The sequence below is a fragment of the Chiloscyllium plagiosum genome, chromosome 3 (assembly GCF_004010195.1).
Source record: "Chiloscyllium plagiosum isolate BGI_BamShark_2017 chromosome 3, ASM401019v2, whole genome shotgun sequence".
Taxonomy (NCBI): Eukaryota; Metazoa; Chordata; class Chondrichthyes; order Orectolobiformes; family Hemiscylliidae; genus Chiloscyllium; species Chiloscyllium plagiosum.
Genome location: NC_057712.1, coordinates 78,929,822 through 78,957,523, shown reverse-complemented (window position 1 = coordinate 78,957,523; position 27,702 = coordinate 78,929,822). Strand labels below are relative to the sequence as shown.

The following is a 27,702-nucleotide window of genomic DNA, read 5'->3' as shown; positions in this document are numbered from 1 at the left end:
AGTCCTTGCCTTTCCAAATACATGTACATCTTGTCCCTCAGGATTCCCTCCAACAACTTGCCCACCAATGAGGTCAGGCTCACTGGTCTATAGTTCCCTGGCTTGTCCTTACTACGCTTCTTAAACAGTGGCACCACGTTTGCCAACCTCCAGTCTTCCGGCACCTCACCTGTGACTATCGATGATACAAATATCTCAGCAAGAGGCCCAGCAATCACTTCTCTAGCTTCCCACAGAGTTCTCTGGTACACCTGATCAGGTCCTGGGGATTTATCCACTTTTAGCCATTTCAAAACATATAACTACTAGTTAAAATGCAAACCCCCTTATATACTCTCCCTTACACTCACAGATAGGCAGGAAGAAAACTATTGGTTTTATGGACAGAGGCAGTGACTGTGAAGATAGTTCACTTGTTAATGTTCACAGGGCTGCTGAGATGATTTTGTTTGTTGTTCAGAATACTGGTTCTCAATATTCCTTCTCCGGATGCTTTCACTGGTTTTCAGGATGCACACTAGTTGTAGGTATAGAAGGTCCCTGACTTAATAAAAGTTACAGCTTACAACAACTACTGAACATAAAATGAACTGTTTATTTTTCAGCTTAAACTATTTTTTAATCTGCAAAGAACAAAAACAGCTCCCAGGCAAATAGTGGCTCTGTTAATTACTCTGTACATTGTTTACAGCCCTAAGCTGCTCAGCTACCCGAAAACCAATCATATAGTTGTTGGCAGACAGAAGGCCTTCATCATCAATAACTGTTCACCAGTCCACAGACCAATCAGCTGCTTGTTGCCAGCTGAAGCTCCATTTGTGCATATCGTTGGCTCCAGCTTATCTGCATCTTGTCCCACTACTGCCTGAACCTGCAATTGTAAAAACAGTGCTGACAATGAGTTTCAGGTAATGTGTTTTTAATAGACTTGCAGTGATCTTTCAGTGTTCTTTGGTTTTAACACTTATTTTCCTCAAATAAACATACAGAAAAGATATGTTCTTTATATAGCTAACTAATAGGAAACAGAATAGACTAGGCATAGATAGGTAATTTTCTGATTGGTAAGATGTAATGAGTTGTGTGCCTCAAGGATCAATGCTGAAACCTATAAATGATTTGGATGATAGGACCAAAGTTATGGTTTCTAAACCTGGTGATAACATAAAGCTAGGCAGGCAAGTAGCACTGCTTGGACAGAGGCCCCAAACTGACAGGATTTTATTTAAATATCAGATCAGATTCCAATGATATCATTAGATTCTGATCTGCTACATTAACTGGAAACTTGAGATGAGGTTCAGTAATAGCTTTCTTGACAGATGAAGGCTGCAGATACTGGATTAACAGCTATAAGAGACATAGAGAAGTAAGTTTGCAATTTTTATTAGTATCTTTATTGAAAAGCTTGTTATTCAGCCAACTATGACAACAGCACTCTGGAAGTAGCCACATCTCTAGCTGTTCCACAACAGCTACAATACTGGCATTTATTTGTGGAAAATTGACCAGAAATGTCCTGTGCACAAAAAGCAGGATAAATCCAATCTGGCCAAAGATTGTCCTCTCCATCAGTCTACTCTCTATCAACAGCAAAGCGATGGAAGGGATCAACAATAGGGTTAACAAGCAATGCTTGCACAGAATAATCTGCTTACAGATGCAAAATGCTTTAAGGATGACATCAAAGATCTGGTTCGTTAATAAACATTCAAAAGGTGGGGGCATTGTTTCACTACTCCATTCACTTACAAACATTCTGGAAATTCAGGAAGAAAGTATTAGAATGGGGATAGGTTATAAACTTCAAGCTTTGGTAGATCCAGGGATATTTTTAAAAAATCAGGGTGAGTTACAACTTCTCAGAGGTTAGTATGCAATAGTAGTTTCCTCAGTGAGCTGTGTTCAGTAGTTTATCCTTCCCATAGGCAAACTGAAGGCTTCTTTCAAGCCAGCAACTTGCAAATAGTGGGAGGCAGGCTGCTAATTCAGTTTGAAATTCTGCTTCCCATCTGGAAGTCAATCAGTAACTGATTTAGAATCCAAGAAATGTATATTTAATCAATTCAACAAGATTTCAGTCATGTGATAACGACAGCTATTCCCTCCGACTCTATACTGATTTAATCCCTGCCCTCCCCTTCACTGTTTGATCACACAGCATTGCCCTTTGATGAGAAGGGCACTGCTTGTCACTGGCCACTCAGGTGTTTCCTTTCTTCAGAGGTGGTGGGAAATGAATACAGGGGAACCTCGGTGAGATGGGCGGGCAGTATTTTGTTCGGATACTCGATTATTTGGTTAATCGATTAAATGCCTCTCCTGTGGGGCCCAGAGTTTTTAAAGTATGCTCCCCGTTCAGGAGACTGCAGCAGCACACAGCGCGTGAGACCCTGTCCCCCCAACACTGCCCCCTGCCCACCAACACCGTCCAACCCCACCTACTCCTCCCAACCCCATCTCCCAACACTGTCCAACCCCACTCTATGTTGGCCCCTATCCACCCCCGCCTCCTCTCTAGGACAGCCAGACTGTACACCAACAAGACTGCTGCTGCAGCTGCCTTTGTGTGATAAGTCTGCAAACAGCGCGCACACTCATAACTTTTTACTGCAACCTTTTGACAGGTTCCACGTTTGCCCTGTACAGGACAATGTTCGAGAGATTATCTGGGGAAGTGGGGGTTTAGGGTACACCCCTCTGTAGAAATCCAGGGAAAGTGTGGGGAGAGAGAACGCGAGGGCGGGAGGTCAGTCATTTTGAGACGGTACCTATTTAATCATTGTAAACAAAAGAGGCAATCACTCTTGGAGCCACGTCTTTGATGTAATGTTTCCATCGGGATCGCGAGATCTCCTTTGGATAATCCAATTTTCGGATAATTGATATTCGGATAATTGAGGTTCTTCTGTAAAGATTTATACACCTGTTGTCTTTCACTGTATCTCATACCTGCACACACGCACACATCGTAGGTGCTGGGGAAAATGTAAGCATTATCCAGACAGTAGTGTGGGGGAAAATAAAAAAGGAAAAAATATATAACAAGAAAACTTTCTCCTCTGCTAAAAACAAAAATTAACCAGGAATTAGCATCTCCTCAGTTGGGGGCACTGACTCTGTGCTGGCTGGGCCACGGGCAGGGTGTTCCTGATGATACTGTTGCTCGTTTCTGTGTTTTGAGGAGGAGAGTTTCTTTTTCTTTCCCCCCTTTTCCAGGGAAAGCACTTGTTCTTTTTGGTTTTCTTTATTTTTTTTTGTGAAGAAGAGAAAAAATAAACACAGCTATTTCAGGTGTTGAGGGTCCATCTCAGTGGGCAATTGGAGGGTCGTTAAGCTAACATCATAGCTTTACCTCCCCTATAAGAGTTTCCATTGTGAGGTGATGAGGTGCAGCAAAAGCATTAACATCTATTTTAATGTAATACATCTTGATGCTTTCCTTTGTCTAGAATTGGATGGAAGTAGACTATTTGTCTCCACATCCTGTTGGTCAGCTTTAGCTGGAATGTCTGTTTCTGGAATTACAATCATGTGAGCACCCATTTTAAGAGACCAGCAAGGTTGTCCATTTTTAAGATTTAAAAACAGAAATTAAAGAGTTACAGTTTTCCTTTGAATTTCTCTTCAGGCACTCCAGTCACAGCATAATCTCCTTCTCTCATCCCACTCGCTCTTCTGATTTACATGTTACAGATGGCGTAAGTGTGCCATCTAACTTCCCACAAACCCACCACTGTCCCCTCACCATTTGAACTACAAACATCCCATTTTGTCTTTTTTTTCCCTTTCAGATATCTGAGAGTTGTTGTTTCATCATTGAAGGAACACCAAGAAGGTGGTCAGACTGAAGATCCAGCACCATCACCTGATTTCAATCACTAGCATAGATGCTGCACATATCATTGAAGATAGATTAGAGGTAAGATCTGCTTGTGTTGGTTAGCTAAGTTAGCTGGAAAGCTGTTTGTGATAAAGAGTAATACCACCAGTGCAGGTTCAATTTGTACACTAGCAAAGGTTACCATGAAGGTCTCTCCTCCTCAAACCCTCCCCTTCCCTGGGACTTGATAACACTCAGGTGACATCACCACCTTCCATTTCTCTCCACTGTGGTGGCTTCACCTTTCATTTATTGTATAAAACAATTATTTATGGTACATGACAGAGAGAGTAACCTGTGAGACTGGTAATAGGAATATGGAGTTGAAAAATGTGGTGCTGGAAAAACAGAAGGCCAAGCAGCATCCGAGGAGCAGGAGAATCGACGTTTCGGGCATAAGCCCTTCTTCAGGAATGAGGCTGGTGTAGCCTCATTCCTGAAGAAGGGCTTATGTCCGAAACGTCGATTCTCCTGCTCCTCGGATGCTGCCTGGCCTGCTGTGTTTTTCCAGCACCACATTTTTCAACTCTGGTCTCCAGCATCTGCAGTCCTCACTTTCTCCTTAATAGGAATATGGAATTGAGTTTGATCAATAATATCTTCCACAAGTGAGTTCATCACAGACAGATCAACTCTAGGTTGCTTCCTCCTTCCTTTATCCTCCCTGACTGCCCACTCCTTAGTTGCAAGACAAATAGCTCATGACAAGAACTCTTCCCAAATGTTTGTAGACTTATAGCAACGTGCAGAAGAATTCAACCTGCAACTGACTTGTGAATAGTCAATGACCCCTTTAAATAGTGTTGTTGGTGGCTCCTTCCTGTTGCTGATAATAGGTTTAGAAATGTGAGGTTAAGACATGGCTTCAGTAGGACCTTTAAACTCTAAAATGTTGTCACGAGCACTGCAGTGACATTCATATGGATTGGTCTCATGGTCTGCCTGTTCTATATTTTACTGGTTATCATTCACTATACATGCTTAACTCTCTCACCAGTATGGAGTCTGGTATAATTCACCTCACAAGAGGGCATATGCACTGCACAATGCCATAGTGTAGCTCAGTTCTACGCTTAATCTGTCTGGTTTGAGTTAAAACGTATATAAAAATCTGTTACTGTGGACGAAGAGAAAATTACAGGCTACAGACGAGTGGGAATGAAATAGAGGATAAGATTTGTAAGCAATAGAGAGGTTTTAAAAAAAAACAGGATTTTTAATAATGAGGCACTCAACATCCTAGTCTGCCTTAGGGTAGTTAAAGGAAATCTGTGGTCAAAATGTACAGTAGTTCTGAGAATGTCAATTCTGTAATTAGAGTACTACATTTTTAACAATGAATAACCCTGTACTGGGTTTGGCTCTAGATAAAATATGACATGGAAAATCTGGTCAGGAAGCAGGTTAATACACAAGCTTATTGGTTCTATGCCAAGTTGTTGTTTCCAGGTCAAGCTCTAAAACTACATGTATTTCATAACCTTTGTGATGGATACTTCTTTGTGTCACCAGGTTTATTTGCCCTGCAGAAACAAAACATCTTGGAAAATGCAACATCCAGGGTACACTCAGCTCAGAGGGATATTGCATTTGTCTGTTCTAAAATATATTATTTCCATGCGACTCTGCCCAGAAATTCGCAATTACAGAGCAGTCGTAAAGTTTTCAGTAGGTCCCTCAGACCTTGTCCAGGGTGACAGGAGAAGTTTACAGGACAATCATGGGTATGTGAGAATTCAGGCAGTAATAGCAAGTAGAAAAGCTGTGAAGGAGATAGAAGACAGAGAAATGAAGTTGAACACCCAGTCCACCTTGTTATCTGCACAATGTAGGACAGAGTCCTGATTGACATGATGAAATGTGGATACAGATCTTAAGTAATTCTCCTAAGTACGGTATCAGACCAGAAGAGTCAATGAGGACAAGAGATGGAATCTGGGGCTGACCTTGCAAGTACACAGACCCGTGGTAGATATCCATGGAGTACACAAATACACGGTTCAAAAATATGTCCAATAAGAAAGTTACGCTTTGAATGTAATTTAGTTGCAGGTAAAACTCTAAGAATTGTTTATAAATACATGCTGATGGTGGGGAGTCTCACCTATTGGATGTGCATATCAGAAATTCAGACACACGTTATGTTTTTCCACAAATGGATGCAAAAGCATGGAAATGATAACAGCATTTGCTTCCATTTTCGTCGGTGTACCAGACAGGTGAGTTTACTCACTGATGCGATAGACTGGAAATTAGATTAGTAATTTTGAAATTATGGTGAATAACTTGGAAAGTTGAAAGCAAAGGGCAGATTGTGTGCAACCATTTTAAGTGAATTGCTTCAGTCTCAAAATGGATATGGCACGTATGGAATTTTGAAGTATTTAATCGGGTTTCATAAGAGACTTCCCATGGTAATGAACACACTGTATTGAAGAAGGTTTAACGATCAGCACAAATATGGATATTATAAATCCATGGATATTTTGTGGATTGCTGTAGGGGAGTTTTTGTTTGGAGTGTGGGGGTGGTGAAGCAGTTTATATTTGTGTTCTTCATGAATCTTTGCTGTTCACCTCTTGCACATCCATTTATTTAGATGGCTTTCAGACGGACAATAAGTAAGGGTTTTGATGTTTCCTGATTAAAGCATTTTAAGGGGCATCACAAACTGACAGGAGGATTATGGAAGATTGCAAGAGTCACTGAATAAGGGATAGTTGGCAATGCAGAGACATGCAAAGAAGCATGATTATAGGAAGGAAATACAAGATAATTTTCTCACTGCAATCCCACTGAGCACATTTTAATACACCATGCATAATTGACCATATTCTACTCATTAAAAACAATGGATCATAGCTCAAAGAAACATTTTTTGGATTTTTAAAATAATTGCTTAAGAAACGCTTAATAACATTTGTGCTTTAATGATTGATCATGGAAAGAATAACAAACTGAACAATCCAGCTGCAGTTAATAGACACATCATATGCATAACTATTGCTGTTCATTGAAATGTCACCAGCAATCACAGGAATCCACACACTACAACACCAAACATTCAAAAGTAAAAAGAAGCTACAGGTCCACCATTTACAGATAAGAGCATCAAACCAAAATATTTAAAAGCAATGGGCTTGTTCAAATAATTGCATATTTTTGTTCAGTTGATCCAACGTAATGAAGGGAAGCCTCCTTGTGGATAATGAAGATTTACAGGATATCAAGACTTCAGATTCATTGCAATACCCTTGGAATGGAAATGAAGGCAAGTGCAATATGAATAACAAAAGAAACAAAACGCTGTTTTATTCAACAAGGAGATGAAATACTAATAACAAAAGAAGCTGTGCAATGAGGCATTGTCACACAGCTATCCTGCAAAACACATGATGAATGATTAGGATGGCAGATTATAAGAGTTAAAAGGTATTCCATTAATCTGCAATTTTGAGAATGATTCATCAAATCTTTGGCTTTCTTATTAGGTATCTCTCATAAAAATCAGTTAAAATGTATTTGCAAACCTGGTATTTGCATTAAGCACTCAGGTGTGTAATCTTACTGCATATTTATTCAGTCTTTCACAAATTGGCTTCCTTGGTCTAGCACTGTGCTTGAGAACAAGAGGAGTACAAGCAAAGCAGAACAAAGCTATCTAGTAGAAGCACAGCATAGAGAAATCTTTGAGTGTGCAAGCTTGGAGCTTTCTGAAACCGAATTAACTGTAATGCTAAGAGGAAAAAGAAGGTTGCAATGTTTAAAATTAAGAAGACTCTTGTGTAGGAAGCTGATAAGGATTGTGCAGTGCTTCGAACAGTGGCTCCTGGTTTCACAGAACCACTTTTTACATGTTTGTTTGAACCTCGTTCTGGTTTCATATCAGAAAAGTCTGTAAAGTCAACATTTTCCCCCATGTCCTCATTTCTTTCATTGGAAGTTTCTTCTTGCATTCGCTGCAGCAATTTCTTCCGCTCTCTTTTCTCATTTATTTCAATTTGTGCAAAAATATCGGGAAGGTTATTGGGAAACTTATCACCACCACCTTTTCCTTTTTTCATTTTTTTGGCCTTGGCTTGTCTAAGCGAGACAGAAAATAACTTTTCAACAGCTTCCTCTGTCTTCTTTTGGTCTGATAGTTTTAGAAGACGTTCGGCTGTCTTCCGGAAGTTATCAGTGTTCAGGACTCGAGCCAAGGTCTGCTTTTCAAGTTGCTGAAACACTGGTTTTGTATGCTGAAGATTTTCCTCAACAATATTCACATAATCTTTCACCTCCTGCACTGAAGTATCCCTGATTGCAGAAGTTCTATCAAACACAATCTTTTGATGGTCAGCTAGTACCATAGCAAACAGTGGTTTCACAGCAGTTTCCCCTGTTAAGAGATAAACTGTATAGGTTTTCTCATTTGTTGCTAGATAGATATCTACCCGATTTGAATCTCCTCGAATGCTAAAGCTTTGAATCTCCACAGAAGGTCCAAAGAAAACATAGGCTGCTCTAGTGACTGGGTACCTCAGGGTAGTTGTGACATTCACATAGTATGTACCATTATATGGATATTCACGAGGATAAGTCTTGAATGCCAGTCCAGCCTTTTCACTATTGCCTTTATCGTCCATCCAGAACATTGTGTACTGACCATCTTCTTGTCTAATAAATGCTCCATTCACTCCGTCTTCAGATATTTCCTCAAAAGCCACAGCTGTGTTATGGAAATATGCACTCATTTTTTCAAGCGGGCTATCTTCTGCCAAGTGGATTTGATCTACCAGGAGTAAAAGCTGGGGTTGCAGAAGGAAAAGGTTCCTTTGGGAACTCTTCAGTTTCAGACTCGGACTGTAAGCTCCCACTGCCTCTCCGCTGATAAAGACCACCCCATTCTGCTCCAAAGCTGCTGTCACCTGGCCACGACACTCCCCAGAGATCCCTTGCTTATATTTCAACCACTTGGAATTGCATGCTTCTGTCACCTGCCCTTCCCAAGGAGTGAAACAAGCGCCTGCTGTGGCTGGAGAGAACATTAAAGCATTGTTGAGAAAGGTGTATTTTGGGCCGTACAAAGCCTCGGTGATGAAAGGTACCCCGTTAGGTGCAAACGTGAAAGAATTCTGGTCAGGATGTTCATGGCCAGCATTAAAATTCTTCCATCCATTGATCCATTGTGAATATTTCTTCTGATGAACCATGTCATAGATTGCACGTCCTCCAAGTTTACCCGACTTGAAGGACAGGAAAGGTTGGTTAACTCCTGCTGGTAAAGCCCCCCCATAAGTTACAACACCCCAGTCTTCAAAATAATGTAATGTTGGTATCCCATAATCCAGAGGTGGCACTGGAGTCAAGGAGCCATCGTACCTGGTAACAAATAGAAAAAAGACTGAAACTATTTTAACAGTCGTGTGACAGCAATCATACTTCAAGATTATGGGATCAAAAGTAACACTCAATTTTAAAAGATGCTTCTAAATCTGAGTTGAATACAACAAAACTTAACTGTCATTTGGTATTTTTGGTAATTTAATTAGAATAAGTCAATAAATATCATGTTAGAAAATGGTTATTATTATCTACTTCTTCAAATGTATATTTTGATAATATTTTGCCAACAGAATGTTTCTGTTTCCTTTACACCAATTTTGAGTTCTATCACACTTCTGAAAGTCAATAGAATTCGCGAGGGCAACTAGTGACACGCAATAAATGGTAGCCAGCCAGCGATGCCTGTCAAGGGAATACAAAAAGTGTATAACCCCAGCTAGATGCTGAGTAAAACTCTCTACTGTATCCAAATATGTGCCTCAACCTGCACTAAAGAACAACACTTAAGAGTCATAGAGATGTGCAGCATGGAAATGGACCCTTCGGTCCAGCTTGTCCATGCCAACCAGGTATCTGAAATTAATCTAGTTCCATGTGGCAGCATTTGGTCCATATCCCTCTAAACCTTTCCTATTCATCCAGATGCCTTTTAAATGCTGTAATTGTACCAGCCTCCACCACTTGACTACACTGAAAGTGTGCAATAAATGTAAGTTATCGTTGAAAATTAAACTGCTGGAAATTTGAATTCATCATCTCACAAAATCAGTTTAAAGTACAGAGGTCCTGGATTTTGATATTACTAATGACAAGCATTGCTGAAAACAAAGATTACTTTAAACTAAGTAACAAGAACTATATATGAAATCTCATTTTTTCTTTATATTTGTTCAAGGAGTGTGACATCTGTTGGTTTCCATCCCTAACTGTCCTTAAACTACCTTCACCTGCTGCAGTCCATGGGATATAGATAGACCAACCATCCTGTCAAGGTGGCATGATATTGTCAGTCAATCAGTGATATGATAGGGATTATAATACACCAAGAATCCATGCAGAGAAACTGGCTTGGGCACACTTTTATAAGAAAATGTGCTTGTAGGGGATATTATGAGGGGACAATTAGGGAAAACAAAAGAGTAAAAGGAAGGAAGTAAATACAAGTATTGGATGACTTGAAGATGTTATTGGCAAATGAAGAAGAATGGAACAGAGTAGCAAGATATGGACAGGCTATGATTGAAGGACCTGCCATTGGGTAGAACACATATGATGACAATGATGATCATTGTTATGATGCAAAAAGATATTTTAAGATGGTATAAATGTGACTAAAATAAGAGTGCCATGTATTGCAGCATAAGAAAGAAGGGACAAAATGTTCTCCTTTTGTTGGTCACAAGATTTGAGTAAGGAGGCCATGTAATTATGTGGGATGCTGCTGTACCTGAACAGACCCAGGTTCCCGCCTCAAGAAAAATGAAGTTCTGGCAAAAAGGTGCACAGTTGAACTCCCTGACTCATTGCTAATTGAGTCGTCAGTGGCCAGATCAAATACTTGATCGAGGGAATGAGTATGGGGGGGGGCGGAACAACACTGAGATCCATCTCACTGCTCCCTGCATCCTTCACTCCAGTAAGCCCTCTCCCATGTCCTGGATCGAGACCTCTGGCTGGTGAGGGGTGGGAAGGGTAAGACCATAAGATGTAGGTGTGGAAGTAGGCCATTCAGCCCATCAAGTCTGCTCCATCATTGATTGGGATCACGGCTGATATGATAATTCTCAACTCCACTATCCTGCCTTTTTCTATAACCATTGATTTCCTTACTAATAAAAATCTGTCTATCTCAGCCTTGAGTAAACTTAACCTTACTCACCTGCATAGCCTTCTGTGTAAAGAATTCCACAGATACATTACCCACTGGGAAGAGATTTCTCCTCATTTGTCTTAACTGGGTGACTCCTTCTAAGATTACGTCCTCTGGTCCTAGACTCTCCCACAAGAGGAAACAACATTTCTGCATCTATCCTGTCAAATCCCAAAGAATCTGATATATTTCAAAAACATAGCCTCTCATTCTTGTCAACTCCAACGAGTACAGGCTCAGCCTTCTCAACTTCTGCTGAGAAGGCAGTCCCTTCATACCTGGTAGCAGACTAGTGAAACTTCTCTGGACTGCCTTCAATGCTAGGATATTTCTACTTAGATAAGGGGCCCAAAACTCTTCACAGTATTCCAGTTGTAGTCTGACTAGTGCTTGTATAGTTTTAGCACAGTGTTCCCACTTTTAATTTTTCATTCCCCTTGGAATGAAGGATAGCATTCCATTTACTTTCCCTAGTAACTGAACTCAAGTACTAACCTTTTCTGATTTATGCACTAGAGCTTCCAAATCCCTGGTATAGTTTTCTGCAATCGTTCTCCATTTAACTAATACGCAACTCCTTTATTCTTCCTGCCAAAGTGCATAAACTCTAATTTTCCCACATTATATTCCATCTGCCAAGTTGTTTTGCCCACTCTCACAATCTATCTATATCCTTCTGCAAACTGTGTCATCCTCACCACTTACCTTCCCATTTATTTTTGTCATCTTCAAACATGACTGTAATAAGTTCACTTTCCTCATCCAAGTCATTAAAATTTATTGTAAACAATTGTAGACCTCAGTACTGATTGCTGTGATACTCACTGGTTGCAGGTTGCCATCCTGAAAATGCCCCTCTTATACCAACTGTTTTCTATTAACCAATTCTCTATCCATGATAATATTCTACTTCCAACAAACATGAGCTCATCTTATGCCTAACTAATGCTACCTTATCAAATGTCTCCTGAAAATTCAATTACATTACACCCACGGCTTCCCATTTATCTATCCTGCTAGTTGAGCTCCTCAAAGACTTCCAATACATTTGTCAAGCACAACTTCCCCTTCATAAATTCACGCTCACTCTGCTTGATAATATATTTCTAAATGTTCTGTTTTATAATATACGTTATAACATAAAATAAACATATGCAAATCTAACTGGCCTTCTTTTTTAAAAAGAGGTGCTACATTGGCAGTTTGCCAATCCTCTGAGATTTTCCAGAAGCTAAGAATTCTTGGAAAATTACTACCAGTGCATCCACTATCTATAATTACTTCCTTTAATGTTCTAGAATACATCAAGTCAGTTTCAAAGGTGCTATTTGTCTTTTGCTCTATTACTTTCCCTAGCACCACTTCTCTAGTAATTTGATTTATTTCATCGCCTCCTTTTGTCCCTTGACTTTTTTTCATATTTTTGGGAATCTATTAGTATTTAGTATTTTTGTCACACTATTGTGAAAACAAATGCAAACTATTTATTCAACTCCTCTGTCATTTCCCGATTCCCCATTATTGTCACCACAGCCTACATTTACTTTGGCCTCCCTCTTCCTTTTTATTTAATTGGAGAAGCTCTTGATATTATTCACAAGTTTATCTTCAAAGTTTATCTTCTCCCTCTTTATTATTTTTCAGTTTTTTTTTGGTGGTTAAAACTTTCCCAATCCTTTGGCTTACCATTAATCTTTGCAACATTGTATGTTTTTTCTTTCAATTTAATGAAATACTTAACTCTTTCGTTAACCATGGTTGACTTATCTGCTTCCTTTAGTGCTTCTTTCTCTTTGGAATATACTTTTTTCTGAGAGGCATGACTATTTCCTTAAATGTCTAACACAGTTCCCAAACAGTCTTTCCTGCTAAACTCCTTCCCCAATCCACTCTCTGTCCTCATTCCTTTGTAATTACCCTTGTTTAAGCTTTGCACAGTTGTTTCCAACTGAAGTTCCTCCTCTCAAACTGAATGCCAAATTCTAACATGTTATGGTCACTGTTTCCTAGGAGATCTTTCACTTTGACATCATTCATTCAACCTGCCACATTACACATCACCAGATACAAAATAGGTTGATCCCTAGTTGGATCAGCAACTTATTGTGCTAAGAAGCATGCATTTCCCTGTGCACAGCTCTACCAACTTGACTATCCCAATCAGCATGAAGATTAAAGTCATCCCTGACCAACATATTTCCTATTATACATGCCCTCATTATCTGCTGAATGTCCTTGTGTTAGAAGCCATGGTGCTGCTGGCTAATCTCTCTAGGTCGGACTTCTCTCCTGGCAGTTTTGATTCCAGCGCAGGGTCCACTGGTAGACTCGGCCCTGGGATTCCACAGAATGTCCAAGAGAGGGAATGGGCTTCACACATCTTTACCAAAGCCCATCATGCAAAGATGTAGATAAAATGATGGGCAAACGTGAAAGTACAACACTGGACTTGGTGTCTCAAATATCAAGTTAGCTGCCATGCCACAAGTTATTTTTGCTGTGCCATTCATCATGCTGAAGGCAGGTGCAAACCACATCTCTGATGAAAAAACATGTAACCTTTGGAGGTCAGGGAATAAGTGCTCAGAAATACAGGGCTTGATTTCCAAAAGAAGTGGGCTCTGGAGGTTGAAGCTCCGCACCTTCAACTGTTGGAGGCACCACTCCATAAAGCACAACCTGTACCAGTCATGTGGTAAAGGGTATGGTAAGAGCACTATCATTTTATAGTGAGTGTTGCTTGCCATGCTGCCATGGGGCTGCCCGAGTACTTGCTAGAAAGAGCTCAAATTTATACATGCAATTTAATAATCACTCACTAGCCTTTCTTTTGCATTATACTCCAGATAATTCCATCCACTCAATTGACTACCAGCTTACCATAGAAATTCAGTATGGAGTGTGCACCATCTCTGTCCTTTGGCTGGTGTGCCTGGTCCCTCCTGTATTCGATACTTTCTGATCTGCTCTGCTAACCAGTTACCGCTGCCATTGCGCATTACATAGGTATCCAGAAACACTAGTTGACTCTCAGGACCATAGAACCAGTTGTAATTTGAATCAGCAATGGCGACAGTCCTTTGAAAACCTAGAAAATATTATCCAAGTCAAAATTCAAAGAGAAACCACACGCCCAAGAAAAAGTAAATTGAACATTGCTCTCCAAACTGTCATTCAAAAAGCTGGAGCAGCAAAATGAAAGTTATAACTAGACTGAACACACGGATGTCACTCAAGCCTCAAGTGAAAACCTCATTCATTTGATGACAGTTTGGATATTTCAGGATCATTCAGCCTTTTGTCCAGTTTACTAAAATGTAAGTACTTGTCCAAATGTCTTGATAGTTGATTAAAGTTGCATATATCCTATGTTGTGCTATTTACGCTAGGATGATATTACTGTGTTAATATTTAAACCTTTATGCTGTTTTATATGAAGTCCTGAATGTCAAAAAACTAAGTTGCTTAGATTTTTATCAAATTGCTATTGTGAATGTATCTTCTTAAGGTGAAAAATAAACCAAATGTCATGAACATCGATTGATAACGGTCATGTGATCAAATCAATTACATGAAATCAGATTCTTTCCAGGCAGACATACCAACTCATAACATATTGAATAACCATGAAAGGAACAGTCCACAATGTAATACCCTTTATAGATGAATAAAACTAGTGTGATATGCCAATTATCAATATGTGCTCCTGGTTGTTGTGATTCTTATCAGGAGAGTGATCTTGTATTTAACTCCAATATCTACTGTTAATAACTTTCAGAAAATGGCTTAGAATGAGGCATCAGCAGGCCATGAAGCTAAGACCTGCCTCCAGGGGTGCACACATGATGGTGGTGATCTACCGTACATATAAACTAAACTTTGAAGTACTGAGGGAGTGGTGCATTGTCAGGTTGGTACAGGCAGGCAGGGCTTGATCAAAAGCAATGTTTCAGAAAAATATTAAAGAAAGCACTTTATATCCCAATTTACCTGTCTGATGGACTCGGTTAACAGAAAAGAAACTGAGCAGGTTTCTGTAAAAGATCTATTATTTATTAAAAGTAACTATTAACTACAGGCAAACCACTTTGCGCACACAACATGTAACTCTACTAGTAGACATCATAATCCTCTTTTCAACCCCTACAACAGATACAGACAGACACAAACAAACAAAAACAATCTTCTGCAGTATTTATCTCCCCTTAAATTCGACAACTTCACTTCCTTAGGATAGAAAACTCTTTGAAAGAAGCAAATGGTTTAATTAAAACAAACTAAAATTTATTTGAATAGTATTGGGGTGGCACGGTGGCTCAGTGGTTAGCATTGCTGCCTCACAGCGCCAGAGACCCGGATCCAATTCCAGTCTCGGGCAACTGTCTGTGTGGAGTTTGCACAGTCTCCCTGTGTCTGTGTGGTTTTCCTCTGGGTGCTCCTGTTTCCTCCCACAGCCCAAAGATGTGCAGGTCCAATGAATTGGCCATTCTAAATTAGTCAGAGGTAAATGTAGGGGAATGGGTCTGTGTGGGTTGTTCTTCAGAGGGTTGGTGTGGACTTGTTGGGCTGAAGGGCCTGTTTCGACACTGTAAGGAATCTAATCTAATCTAATCCTGGACAATCAGTTCTGTCTCTAATATTGATAGCAGCAGTTTCTACCCCAGTATAACTGTACACCCAGCCTCCAGGATCTGTTTCATCCCATGTCCTGTGGAATACCCTCTCAGTAGCGGAGATTGTGCGTTTACAATTACAGGAATTATTAAGACCTAAATACCCCACAGCACAATGCATTTGGATAGAATCTTCCCTTTTTATGCCTTGCCACTTGTATCCAAGATAAAGCTACTTGTATGTGAACTACAGTTGAGATCATTTTATTCAATGTCGATATTTTACCTGGAAGCACAGTCCTGTAGTAGAAAGCAAAATGCTGCTTGATCCAGGGGTGGTCAAAGTGGCTGATATTGAAGTGCTTTTGTACCAGAAACATGTACTGGAATAAGGATCTGGTGGTGTAACTGCCATAAGCCACACCTTCGTTCAAGGATCCATCTTTTACATCCTTCAGTAAAACCATTAACTTCTCCAGAACAGTAAGGGCTTGTTTTGTCCATAAGTAAGCTTCTTGGAGATAACCTAGGATTCACAATATGAAATAAATAAAGCATTAAAGCACATACTCAAACTACAAATTCAGAAATAGCAACCCTTCAAAAAAAATGGTACCTTCAAAAACAAATGTCAGATTCTTGTTTGATAAAAATTCATTTTAAAAATTGTACCAGAGGAAAGTGCTTGATTTTACCTTTAAAACAGTGGTTAATGTCAATGTTGGGAAAAATAATGAAAGCTTTATTGGTGGAAGAAATAATATCAGAATCTGAATATGATCCAGTCATAAGGGATTTCAAAGGGAAAGTGTTGCATTTGAATCTGAAAGTGTTAATTCTTGATTGAGTGCAGTAAGCAGTAGCCAATGTGATGATGCCACAAGACTTCTATAGAGCCAAAGAGATACACAGCACTGAAACAGACCCTTCAGGTCAATTTGTCCATGTTGACCAGATATCCTAAACTAATCTAGTCCCATTTGCCAGCACTCAGCCCATATCCCTCTAAATCCTTCCTATTCATATACTCATCCAGATGCCTTTTAAATGCTGCAATTGTATCAGCCTCCATTGTACCAGCTTCCTCTGGCAGTCATTCCATACACATACCACCGTCTACATGAAAACGTTGCCCCTTAGGTCTTTAAATTTTTCCACTCTCACCCTAAACCTAAGACCTTTAGTTCTGGACTCCCCTACCCCAGGGAAAAAACCTTATCTATTTACCGTTTCCATGTCCCTCATGATTTTAAAAAGCTCTATAACGTCACCAGTCAGCCTCCACTGCTTTTGTGGGAGAGCAAAATAGGGTTTCTTGGGAGACAAGTCTAAGGTTACCTCCTCCCAACAATTTTCATTGTAACGTACAGCCTGTTCTTATGCAAGCCGACCCTTGTTCCTTTCCCAAGTCCATTTGCAAGTCACATTGTATGCAAGTCAGAACACATGCAGGACAATATAAAGAAGCTGTCTGCAAGCATTGGAAATCTTCATATGTCAGATATTTAAAATTACACTCCTGTAAGGGTTCACGTTCATAAATACAAGTGCTCTTAAGCTGGACATTCGTAAATCAGGATAACTTATAGCCTGTAAATAGTGACAGAGCTGCAATAAGTGACATCTTATTTACTTGACAAGATCTCTCTCCTTAGAGCAGAAGGCCGCTACCCTCACACACATTAGACCATACACAAGGCCCTGAATAATATATGCACTTAGAAGATACAGATGGCAGCGCACACATCAGGAAGGTCTTGCTTGATCAACACCATTGAATTATTTAAGGAAGAAACAAAGATTAGACAAGAATCATTTGATAGTAGATGTAATAAAATTAAATTTTATATACAGAAAAGATCTTTGATATGGTACCATTGAATGGATTAAAATTGGGAGCCAGGAAACAGACAGCAGAATTTCATGCAAGCTGGCTACAAAACAGTGAACAGAACATAGTGGTTAAAGACAGATACAGGTATCCCCCACTATCTGAAAACAGAGCGTTCCCAGGAAAGCTTTCATTAGCCGATAATGGTGTAAAGTGAAGATGCATGATTTATATGGGAAATTTTTCGCCATTTTTCGTGAGAGTGAAAATCCTCTTCAGATTCATGAAAATGGATACTAATGTAGGTCTTTCGTAAAAGCGAAATGGCATAAAGCAAATGTTCAAAAGCAAGGGATGCCTGTACCTATAAGTGGAAAGCTGTGTTCCATAGGAATCGATATTGGGATCACTGAGCATAGGCCAGCTGGTGTAAATGGCTCGTTTCCATCCTGGACACTCAACGTACTGCATTTTGCAGCACACCATCGAATGTGTTTGCAGCGGGAGGCACACAAAATATAGGCCAGGTGACCAGCCACCTCCTTTCCACCAAGCCCTGACTTATTCCCATAATGCCATGGTGAGCCTGATGAAGGCGATGGGGAAGTCATCCACTAGGCTTCCAACCTGCAGTCCTACTAAAAGCCTAAACTGCCAAGAGTATTGGCAATCAAAAGGATCTCAATCCCTAAAACTCTGGGCAAAGGCATATGTGCCAGTGTGTAAAAGCCTTAAAGTGTAGGAGGTATAGGGTTGGAAATGAAAACCAAATCTGGACCACAATTTTTTGGCATTATTTAACACACACATAGATGATGGGTGAGCAGGTTGTTGTGCAAATTATAAAGCAGAAGTGCTTTGGATGATCTCTAGTTATGTGGGGTAAATTGTGGAAGTGAACTATGATTGTCTTGAAACCATCAAGTCTATAGGTAACAAGGTTAGGAAGGTTTCAGTAGCAGATGATGTAAGCAGAGTGGGATGACATTGTGGAGTTGAAAAAAGGCAAAGTAAGGCTCAAAGCTCTATAAAGATTTGCTTTCCTTTTAACAGCACTCTCCATGTTGGAACAACTTAACCTTCTTCAGAGAACGAATTCACTCTTTGAAATGAAGTCACATAGGCACAAATTAGTTACAGTACAAACTAACTACTGGTAACGCCAAGTGCTACTAGTCTAATCTTGACCAAAGGGCATTTGTCATTTTTAGACTAAGATAATTTTAGAATAAGTTTTTAAAAGAACATTTGATCAATGATTGCTTCCCAAATTGTTGGGCAAACTCTGTGGTAAGATATACGAAATGAAAATATGACTGTCAAAATTGAACTGGAACTGTTGACCTTATTATCTATCTCATTTGTGCACACCCACCTCTAACAATAAACCCTTTGGCACAGATTTTGTTTCAGGTATCAGTCTCGCCCACTCCCCCAAGTACATAAGTAAATTTAAACTTCAGATACTGACTTAACAGGAATGTTATCCAAGTTTAACAAAAGCACCCCTTTGGTGATCTGAACCAGTATTTACGTATTTTTATGGGTTTCTCCACTTTCAGTCTTTTGAAAAATAGTGTTCAAATGCCTGATTGGAGGCCAGATTAAGAATTGTCGGGCTACTATTTTGAGTAGATTCATTTAATTGGTTCCATTTAATTTTTTGTTATTACAGATACCAAATGCTCTTGTGGTACAGGAGTAGAACCCCAACCTCTAGTCTAGGAGACCTGGGTTCAAGTCCCATCTGCTCCAGGAGTGTGTTATGACCACCTTCTTTAACTCAGCTTTTTGCTGAACCTTACTGATTATCTATGGTCCAATACTACATTTTACTCCATGGCTCTGAATATCAGCCCTTCCAACTGGTAGGAATGAGCAAGCAGTTACATAAAAATATGAACCATCTTATAGAAGTAAAAGGCTTAATGCAATGCTGCTGCTCCTTATCCTGCATTTTTATTCATTTTTCATGGACTACTGAGACATCACGCTGATTCAGGTAGGGCCCCACTAGTCAGAAGCTAAATGACAGCAATGCAATTTCAAGGTGCCAGTTGATGGAGCAGGCATTGTGCATTCTTTACCAATTGATTCCAGACACTGAATGATCCCACAGAAACAGGTTTATACCGTTCAAGCTTTCAAACCTGTTCTGCCATTGAGTGAGATCATGCCTGATAGGAGCAGGAGTAGTTCTAATCTGCCTCTTGAGCCAGCTCAAACATTCTAAATCATGGCTGATCATCTACATCAATGACATACTCCACATTATTCTTATATCTCTTGATATCATCAGTAACTAGAAATCTATGAATCTCTGTCTTGAACCTATTTAACATCTGACCTTCCCCAATCCTACGGGTCAGAGAAGTCCAAACATTTACCATCCTCTGACTGAACAGCTTCCTTCGCATCTCAGTGATGTAACTCTGTATATCCTGGTGCCCCAACATCCTTTAATGCTTTTGGATAAGAAAAATAGGTTTTTTTCCCCCAATAGATCAAGCACTAATTGGCACCCATAGAAACTCTTTAGAAGAGTTTCCTAATTTCTCTCCAGAAAATTTGATTATTAGTCTATGTCACACTAGTCCTAGACTTCATGCATTCTTTTTAGCAAAAGAGTCAAGCAAAGGAATAAACATTTCCCTGAATCAGAAGGTACTTTTCTGTACGAAGAGTAATAGAAAACTTGAAATGTTATCCTGAAGATCCACACCAATTTAAATCATTCTATTTTCTATACTTTATATTTTTAACAAGAGAGACTTGACAGTACAAAACAATGACCAACACATGGATATAATAGTACTTCATGATTCCCTGTGGAAACAGCATTAAAAAACTGGGGAGATGGCATTATGGTAATGCCATTGAACTTGAATTTAAAATAAATTCCAAAGAAAAAGTAAGTAAAAGCTGGTTTAAATAATGTTACCATAAAGGAATTGTCATCACCACCTCCCTCTGCATTCCACCAGCCAGCCCTAAAAAATACATCTGGTTCACTAATGTCCTTTAAGGGAGGAGATCTGCTTCATTGCCTTCCTTCATGACTCCAGATCCACAGCAATGTGTTTGACTCTTAATTGCTGTCAAATTGACTCAGCAAGCCACTTTTTCAGGTTCATTTAGAGACAGAAAACAGTGATTTTTTTAAAAAAAATTTATTTGTGGGTCTTGGGTATCACTGTCTGGCCAGCATTGATAGCCCATCCTATTTGCCCTTGAGAAGGTGGTGGCCAGCTGCCTTCTTGAACCGCTGTAGTCCATTTGCTGTGGATTGACCCACAATGCCAGTAGGGAGGGAATTACAGGGTTTTGACCCAATGACTGTGAAGGAACGGCAGTATATTTCCAAGCCAGGGTGGTGAGTGGCTTATAGGGGAACTTGCAGATGGTGATACCTGCTGCTCTTGTCCTTCTAGATGGAAATGGTCATGGGTTTGGAAGGTGCTGTCTAAGGATCTTTGGTGAATTTCTGAGAGCATCTTGTAGATAGTACACACTGCTGCTACTGAACTCCGTTGGAGGAGGGATTGAATGTTCGCAGATGTGATGCCAATCAAAAAGGTTGCTTTGTCCTGGATGGTGTCAAGCTTCTTGAGTGTTGCTGGAGCTTCACCGATCCAGGCAAGTGGGGAGTATTCCCTCACACTCCTGACTTGTGCCTTGTAGATGGCGGATAGACTTTGAGGTATCAGGAGGTGAGTTACTCGCCACAGTATCCCTAGTCTCTGACCTGCTCTTGTAGCCACTGTGTTTATGTGATGAGTACAGTTGAGTTTCTGGTCAATGGTAACCCCCAGGATGTTGACAGTGGGGGATGGTAATACCATTGAAAGTCAAGGGACGGTGGTTAGAGTGTCTGTCATTGGTAATGGTCATTGTCTGGCATTTGTGTGGCATTAATGTTATTTACCACTTGTTGGCCCAAGCCTGGATATTGTCCAGATCTTGTTGCATTTCAGCATGGACGACTTCAGTATCTGTGTCGCGAATGGTGCTGAACACTGTGCAATCATCAGTGAACATTCCCACTTCTGACCTTATGACAGAGCGAAGGTCATTGATGAAGCAGCTGAAGATTGTTGGGCCTAGGACACCACCCTGAGGGACTCCGGCAGAGATGTCCTGGAGCACAGATGACTGACCCTCCACAGCCACAATCATCTTCCTTTGTGCTTAGTATAATTCTAACCAGCGGAGTGTTTGCCCCCGATACCCAATGATTCCAGTTTTGCCAGGGCTCCATGATGCCATACTCGGTCAAATGCAGCCTTGATGTCAAGGGCTGCCACACCCACCTCACATCTGGAATTGAGCTCTTTTGTCTATGTTTGAACCAAGGCTGTAATGAGGTCAGGAGTTGACCCTGGCGAAACCCAAACTGGGCATCACTGAGCAGGTTGTTGCTGAGCAGGTGCTGTTTGATAGCACAGTTGATGACCCCTTCCATCACTTTACCGATTATGTAGAGTTGACTGATTGGATGATAATTGGCTGGATTGGATTTGTCCTTCTTTTTGTGTACAGGACATACCTGGGCAATTTTCCACAATGTCAAGTAGATGCCAGTGTTGTAACCGTACTGGAAGAGCTTGGCTAGGGGAGCGGCAAGTTCCGGTGCACACATCTTCAGTATTATTGTCAAAATGTTATCAGAGCTCATTACCTTTGCAGTATCCAGTGCCTCCAGCCGTTTCTTGATATCACGTGGAGTGATCTGAATTGTTTGGAGACTGGTGTTTGTGGTGCTGGGGACCACTGGAGGAGCCCAAGATGGATCATCCTCTCAGCACTTCTGACTGAAGATTGTTGCGAATGCATCAGCCTTTTCTTTTGCACTGATGTGCTGGGCTCCTCCATCTTTGAGGATAGGGATATTTGTGGAGCCTCCTCCTCCACTGAGGTGTTTAATTGTCCACCATCATTCACAACTGGATGTGGAAGGACTGCAGATCTTAGATCAGATCCATTAGTTGTGGGATCACTTACTCTCTGTCTGTCTATCACTTGCTGTTTATGCTGTTTGGCATGCAAATAGTCCTGTTTGGTAGCTTCACCAGGTTGACACCTCATTTTTATGTATGCCTGATGCTGCTCATGGCATGTCCTCCTGTACTCTCTGAACCATGGTTGATCCCCAGGCTTGATGGTAATGGTTGGATGTGGGATATACCAGGCCATGAGGTTGCAGATTGTGCTGGAGTACAGTTCTGCTGCTGTTGATGGTCCATTGTGCATCATGGATACCCAATCTTGAGTTGCTAGGTCGTTTCAAAGTCTGTCCCATTTAGCATGGTGATAGTGCCACGCAACATGATGGAGGTTATTCTCAATGTGAAGGCGATATTTCATCTCCACACGGATAGTGCATTTACCTATACTGTCATGGACAGATGCTTCTGCAGCTGGCAGATTAGTAAGGATGAGGGTGAGTATGTTTTTTCTCTTGTTGGTTCCTTCACCACTTGCCGCAGACCCAGTCTAACAGTTATTTACTTTCTGACCTGACCAACATGAACACCCAGAGTACATTTTGTGCTTTTGCCACCTTCAGTGCTTCTCCAAGTGTTGTTCAACATGGAGGAGTACTGATTCAGCAGCCAAAGGAGGACGGTATGTGGTAACCAGTGAGAAGTCTACTTGTCCATGTTTAACCTGAAGCCATGAGATTTCATGGGGTCTGGAGTGGATGTCAAGAACTCCAAGGGCAACTCCTTCCTGACTGTATGCCACTGTGACGCCACCTCTGCTGGGTCCGTCCTGCCAGTGGGACAGGACATATCCAGGGATGGTGATGGTGGTGTCTGGAACATTGTCTGTAAGTAATGATTCCATGAGTATGACAATGTCAGGCTGTTGTTTGACTGGTCTGTGAGACAGCTCTCCCAATTTTGGCACTAGCCCCCAGATGTTGGCAAGGAGGACTTTGCAGGTTCGACAGGGCTGTTTGTGTTTTGATGCCCATGAAAGGATCAAAAACAAAACTATTCAGAATAAGAACAGTTTCACGATTGTTGTACATCTTCTATCTGCTCATGGTTTCTTTTCACTTGACTTCTTGTTGTATCTCCTCCCTTTGTCTTTGTGCTGTAATCCCAAAGTTGTGGTGCAGTTCTCAAAACTGAGCAACACTGAGCACGAGCTGAGACAATAAGTATTGGCATCATATTAAATGGCAACAATTCACCATAGACAGTGCCAAAGCCTTCGTCAGCAAACAGCCAACACCCAACAGTGACATAAATTCTGCTCCCATTTTTAAATTAACAAAGACCTCTGTTAAGAGTAATATAATGCAAATCCACTAAAACTAATTCTATGGCTGAGATGATATCAAACTGACACTAGGTGGCACTCTTTCATGGATATGGAGTGGCTCTGTAAGTCATTAAAGAACTTCTCCATGATTTTACTTCCTTTAAAATACTACCGCCTAAGGATAGTAATAAGGTTCCACTGAACTGATAGGGCATCCAGGTTTTGGAAGAAACAATATGGTCCTTTTGTTATTCAGTGGCCAGCACTAACGAAGGCTCAGTGTCAGTGGTATGGAGAGATTTGCAGACAGGGTACTGTTGACACACACAATAGCAGCAGCACACATGAAGCCCCTTAGTTGTCTCAAGAAGACAGCAGAGACAAGCACCGCATCTAAAGCTTTGCTTGAACCCTAAGATCCGATAGATCAATGCAGAAGTAAAATAAAACCTCAAATCAGATCACAGATTTAATGGATGTGAACTCTCAGGAGGTGGGTTAATTGGACAGTAAAAACATTTAAGCCTCCAATTTGACAGGTTTTAAAGTTTGTTTCAACTCATTTCAGCTGTGTTTCTTGAGGTCCCTGAACCCCAGCAAGCACAAAGAGATGTTAAGGGGATGGATCTATAACACAGGTGGAATAACTCATTGTTTTGGACTCCCAGGAGCAGGGCTGTCTCATGTGGCTAAATAAGTTTCTCAGTCTCCCTCCCAGGCTCAACCACATTCCTCAAACACCATTCTCTGACTTAGCCTCAGATCTCACCCTCCCTGACTTCATCCACCCCTGACAAAGGGGTGATTCCACCATAATCTTCTCTTTGCTCATTCCTCTGCACCCCCATCTCCCATGATCTTTCCTTCCTTCCTCTCCGTTCCCTGATTGTGGAAGCCCGGTGAAAAACTGTGAAATAGTCCCTGGTGTTGATTTCACTCAGAAAGCTGAATTTCTGGATCCCTCACCTGGAGCTCCATTCTCCCCAGAAGTAGAGACCCCTGTCCCACAAGGTTGATGGCTCAGTTTATCTTTGGTTGTAACCTGTGCCCTTGTTATCAAATAAGCCCAGAGAGTGGCATCAGATTACACAGGAATTGTCTTATTTCTTAGGCAGTTCCCCAGAAGCAGGGAGGACTGATTTCCACTCAGGAGTTGTGGGTCTGGAGCTAAAGAATCCAATGCCAAGTCAATACACCCATTCTGCCGTGTGCATTTGGCTTCCAGCTGGACCTGTCAGAGACACTCAGACGGTGAGGGCACCTTCACAAATGTTTCTTCATCGCTTTGGGTAATCTTGGGCATATGATTCCCATGAATTGGTGGAGATGTTTATTTCTTTTTCAGGATTCCTCAAGGTGTTTCCTCTGCTCTTGTGGAAACCACTTGCCTCAGTAAAAAGCTTCTTTGGGTGTTCTTGTGTCAGGAACTTGGACGACCTGATCCGCCCGACATAGACTGACCTTAACCACTCCGCCTGCCGTCGGGGATATTGGCCTCAGAGAGGACATCAAAACTGGAGCAACTATCTGCAATTGGATTTGTAGGATTTCGTGGCGACATCTCTGGTGATATTTCTCCTGAGATTTGTGGTGACTGCACTATATTGTCCACGTCTCCAAAGCCTTTGTGAGCATGGATAATACTTACTACCCTTTAGACCGTGAGCTTGGTGCTGGGTTTGAGGTCTTTGTCATCAAATACCTTTATCCTCAGACAAAATGGAGAGCGTGCTGGCACACTGAAAGCGATTTTGTATTGTATTGTCAATGTCCTTGCTGAAATGAGGCTCCCAAGGTAAAGGAATTGATCAACTTGTTCAGTAGCTGGCCATAGATCTTGATTTGGCAGACAGTGCTTTTGGAGTTTTGAGGACATTTGCCTTCTGGATGTTTAAACTACACAAGATTAAACACTGAGATGTCAGTCCTTTCTGAAATTAAAAGTCAATTGATTATCAGCAATCTACTTAGCTGCTGGATTACCAATATTGTCCTGCAGTGTGACTAACTCAAATAGGTTTACAATGGAGGGCTGAGTGAAACTGTAAGACGAGGAAAGGTTTAGGAAGATACAGGCAAGAGCAAATGGTTGAGGTTTGTTCAGCGCAGCAGCTTTTCCCCGGGTTGCCAACTGCAATAATGATTCAAGGACCGATCTTCACTCATCCAACTGCTAATGCGGGTTCTCTTGAATTAAACAAGGGCAGCCTTGATAGACAATCAGGATGTCACCTGTGACTGTATACAATAAATCACCTCAAGTCAGTCCAATCTCTTGAATAAACTTGAAATCAATGCGTCATTATATTCACAGAGATTATAAGTATCGTCGAAAAGGCAGAGGTGACTTGGGTTTGGGGAAGGAAATCCAGGTCTGGCTGCAGCAGGGGGCAATGACCTTCCAGTGTTTCCTCTCAGCCAGGTCGTACAACTTAGATCATGGAAGGAATGTCAGGCTTTGTAAAGTCTTCGTTTAATCCAGTCACTTTCCTACATACGCCAGAAGGTGGAGCCAGCACTTCTTGCACACATTCCTGCTTGCAATAGGTTGATTTTGTGGATGTGAAATAGAGTGGCAATGAATCCCACTCTAAATTCCTGTTCCATTTGCCCAATTAACACCGCCAATAAGCCTCAAGGAGAGAGGAATTGCAAGGGGGAGACATAGAGGAGAAGTCGACTTCCAATCAGTCATTTTTTCAAGATAGAAAAAAGCCATCCGTTATAGATAGTGAGAACTCAAACAATAGCTACTTTTCTCCATTTCTACCATGTGCAATCTTGAAAATGCCTTTTTTTAAAATAAAACAAAAGTACAAGCAATAAATATTTATTGCATTCAGAAATTCCACAATGCTTTGATCTGAAAAGGGATCAGAATTTGAACCAACAGTTGTAAAAAGTTGCTTTATGTTATATGATACCAATGACTCCATAAGTTTTCTTAAATCTGAGAGTGCAGTGGGGAATTCTCCCCAATGGACGTGCAGAGGTGTATACTCACCTGCCCTGGTACTTATTGAAATTGATGAATTGAGATTTCGACTGAGCATGCAACAAGGACACCCACGAAAAAACGGCCATCTCCTCTAACACATTTGCGTATAGGATCCTGAGAAAGTTATGTGAATTTGAAAGGAGTTTGAACTTGGGCCTGATCTGGAAGCAACATTCAGTATCCAGGCAAGCTAACCTAACAGGGGCATGGATCAGGATTGAAAAAAGGCCAGAGGAGTTAGGTTTTTAAAAAATAAAGTGCTGTAACTTTCCTTATGGGTCCTACTCCTTCAGGTCTCAGCAACAACTTGCATTTATTTATTGCCTCTACCTCACGTTAGGGTAATACAAAGATCCCAGAGAATTCTGCAGGGAGATTGTTAGACAAATCATGCCACCTATCCACTTAAAGAAAATTCTGAACTTGTCACCAAAGGCTTTGTCCAAGAAGTAAGTTTCCAGGAAAGATTTAATGGAGTACATACTATAGTAATGCATAAATGTTTTGGAAGAGATTTACAAAACTTTGGGTCAAGGCAATTAAAGGTGGGGGCTGGGGTGGCAGGCATAAGAAACCAGAGAAGCAGGAAGAGGATTTTAGAGCTTCAATAGGTTACAGAGATAAGGGGCAAGGTTTTAAATTCAATCAAATCTTAATCGCAATATTAAAATTGGGTTCAGCGCATAGTGAGGCCAGAGAGGGGTTTGTAGACCTCGGAGCCGGTGTAGATCATGAGCACAAAGGTGAGCTTAGATAGGAGTTTGGACGTGAGTTTAGATATGAGTTACAGAATAGTGAATGATTTTGAGTTTACTACAATTCAAAACGAAAGGGCTGGTTAGGAATGCACTAAGAAAACCAACAATGGAATAAAGGTATGGATGAGGATTTCAGTAATGGACAGTCAGGAGG

The 27,702-nt window shown here is 40.9% G+C and overlaps 2 protein-coding genes across 12 annotated transcripts in view; one reads left to right on the top strand and one right to left on the bottom strand.

The window, feature by feature from the left end:
• LOC122545963 (trafficking protein particle complex subunit 3-like) overlaps window positions 1-27,702 on the top strand; it is a 116,732-nt gene that overhangs the window by 66,226 nt on the left and 22,804 nt on the right. For 3 of the 9 annotated variants that reach the window (XR_006310666.1, XM_043684845.1, XM_043684829.1), the window contains one exon: window positions 3,795-3,922. Coding sequence is in view for 2 of the 9 variants with exons in the window: in XM_043684845.1 (XP_043540780.1) it covers window positions 3,795-3,851 (57 nt within the window). In the remaining 7 variants the exon portion in view is untranslated. Of the gene's footprint in view, window positions 1-691; window positions 909-3,794; window positions 3,923-7,053; window positions 7,142-14,159; window positions 14,396-19,197; window positions 19,391-27,702 lie in introns of those variants that run through there. The other 6 variants (XR_006310665.1, XR_006310668.1, XR_006310670.1 and 3 more) reach the window with 4 other exon arrangements.
• The window catches only part of dse (dermatan sulfate epimerase), an 83,973-nt gene continuing 63,064 nt past the window's right edge, over window positions 6,794-27,702 (bottom strand). For all 3 annotated transcript variants that reach the window (XM_043684803.1, XM_043684798.1, XM_043684808.1), the window contains 3 exons: window positions 15,978-16,217; window positions 13,959-14,166; window positions 6,794-9,244 (listed from right to left, as the gene is read on the bottom strand). In XM_043684803.1, the coding sequence (XP_043540738.1) occupies window positions 7,492-9,244; window positions 13,959-14,166; window positions 15,978-16,217 (2,201 nt within the window). In that variant the 3' untranslated portion in view covers window positions 6,794-7,491. The remainder of the gene's footprint in view (window positions 9,245-13,958; window positions 14,167-15,977; window positions 16,218-27,702) is intronic.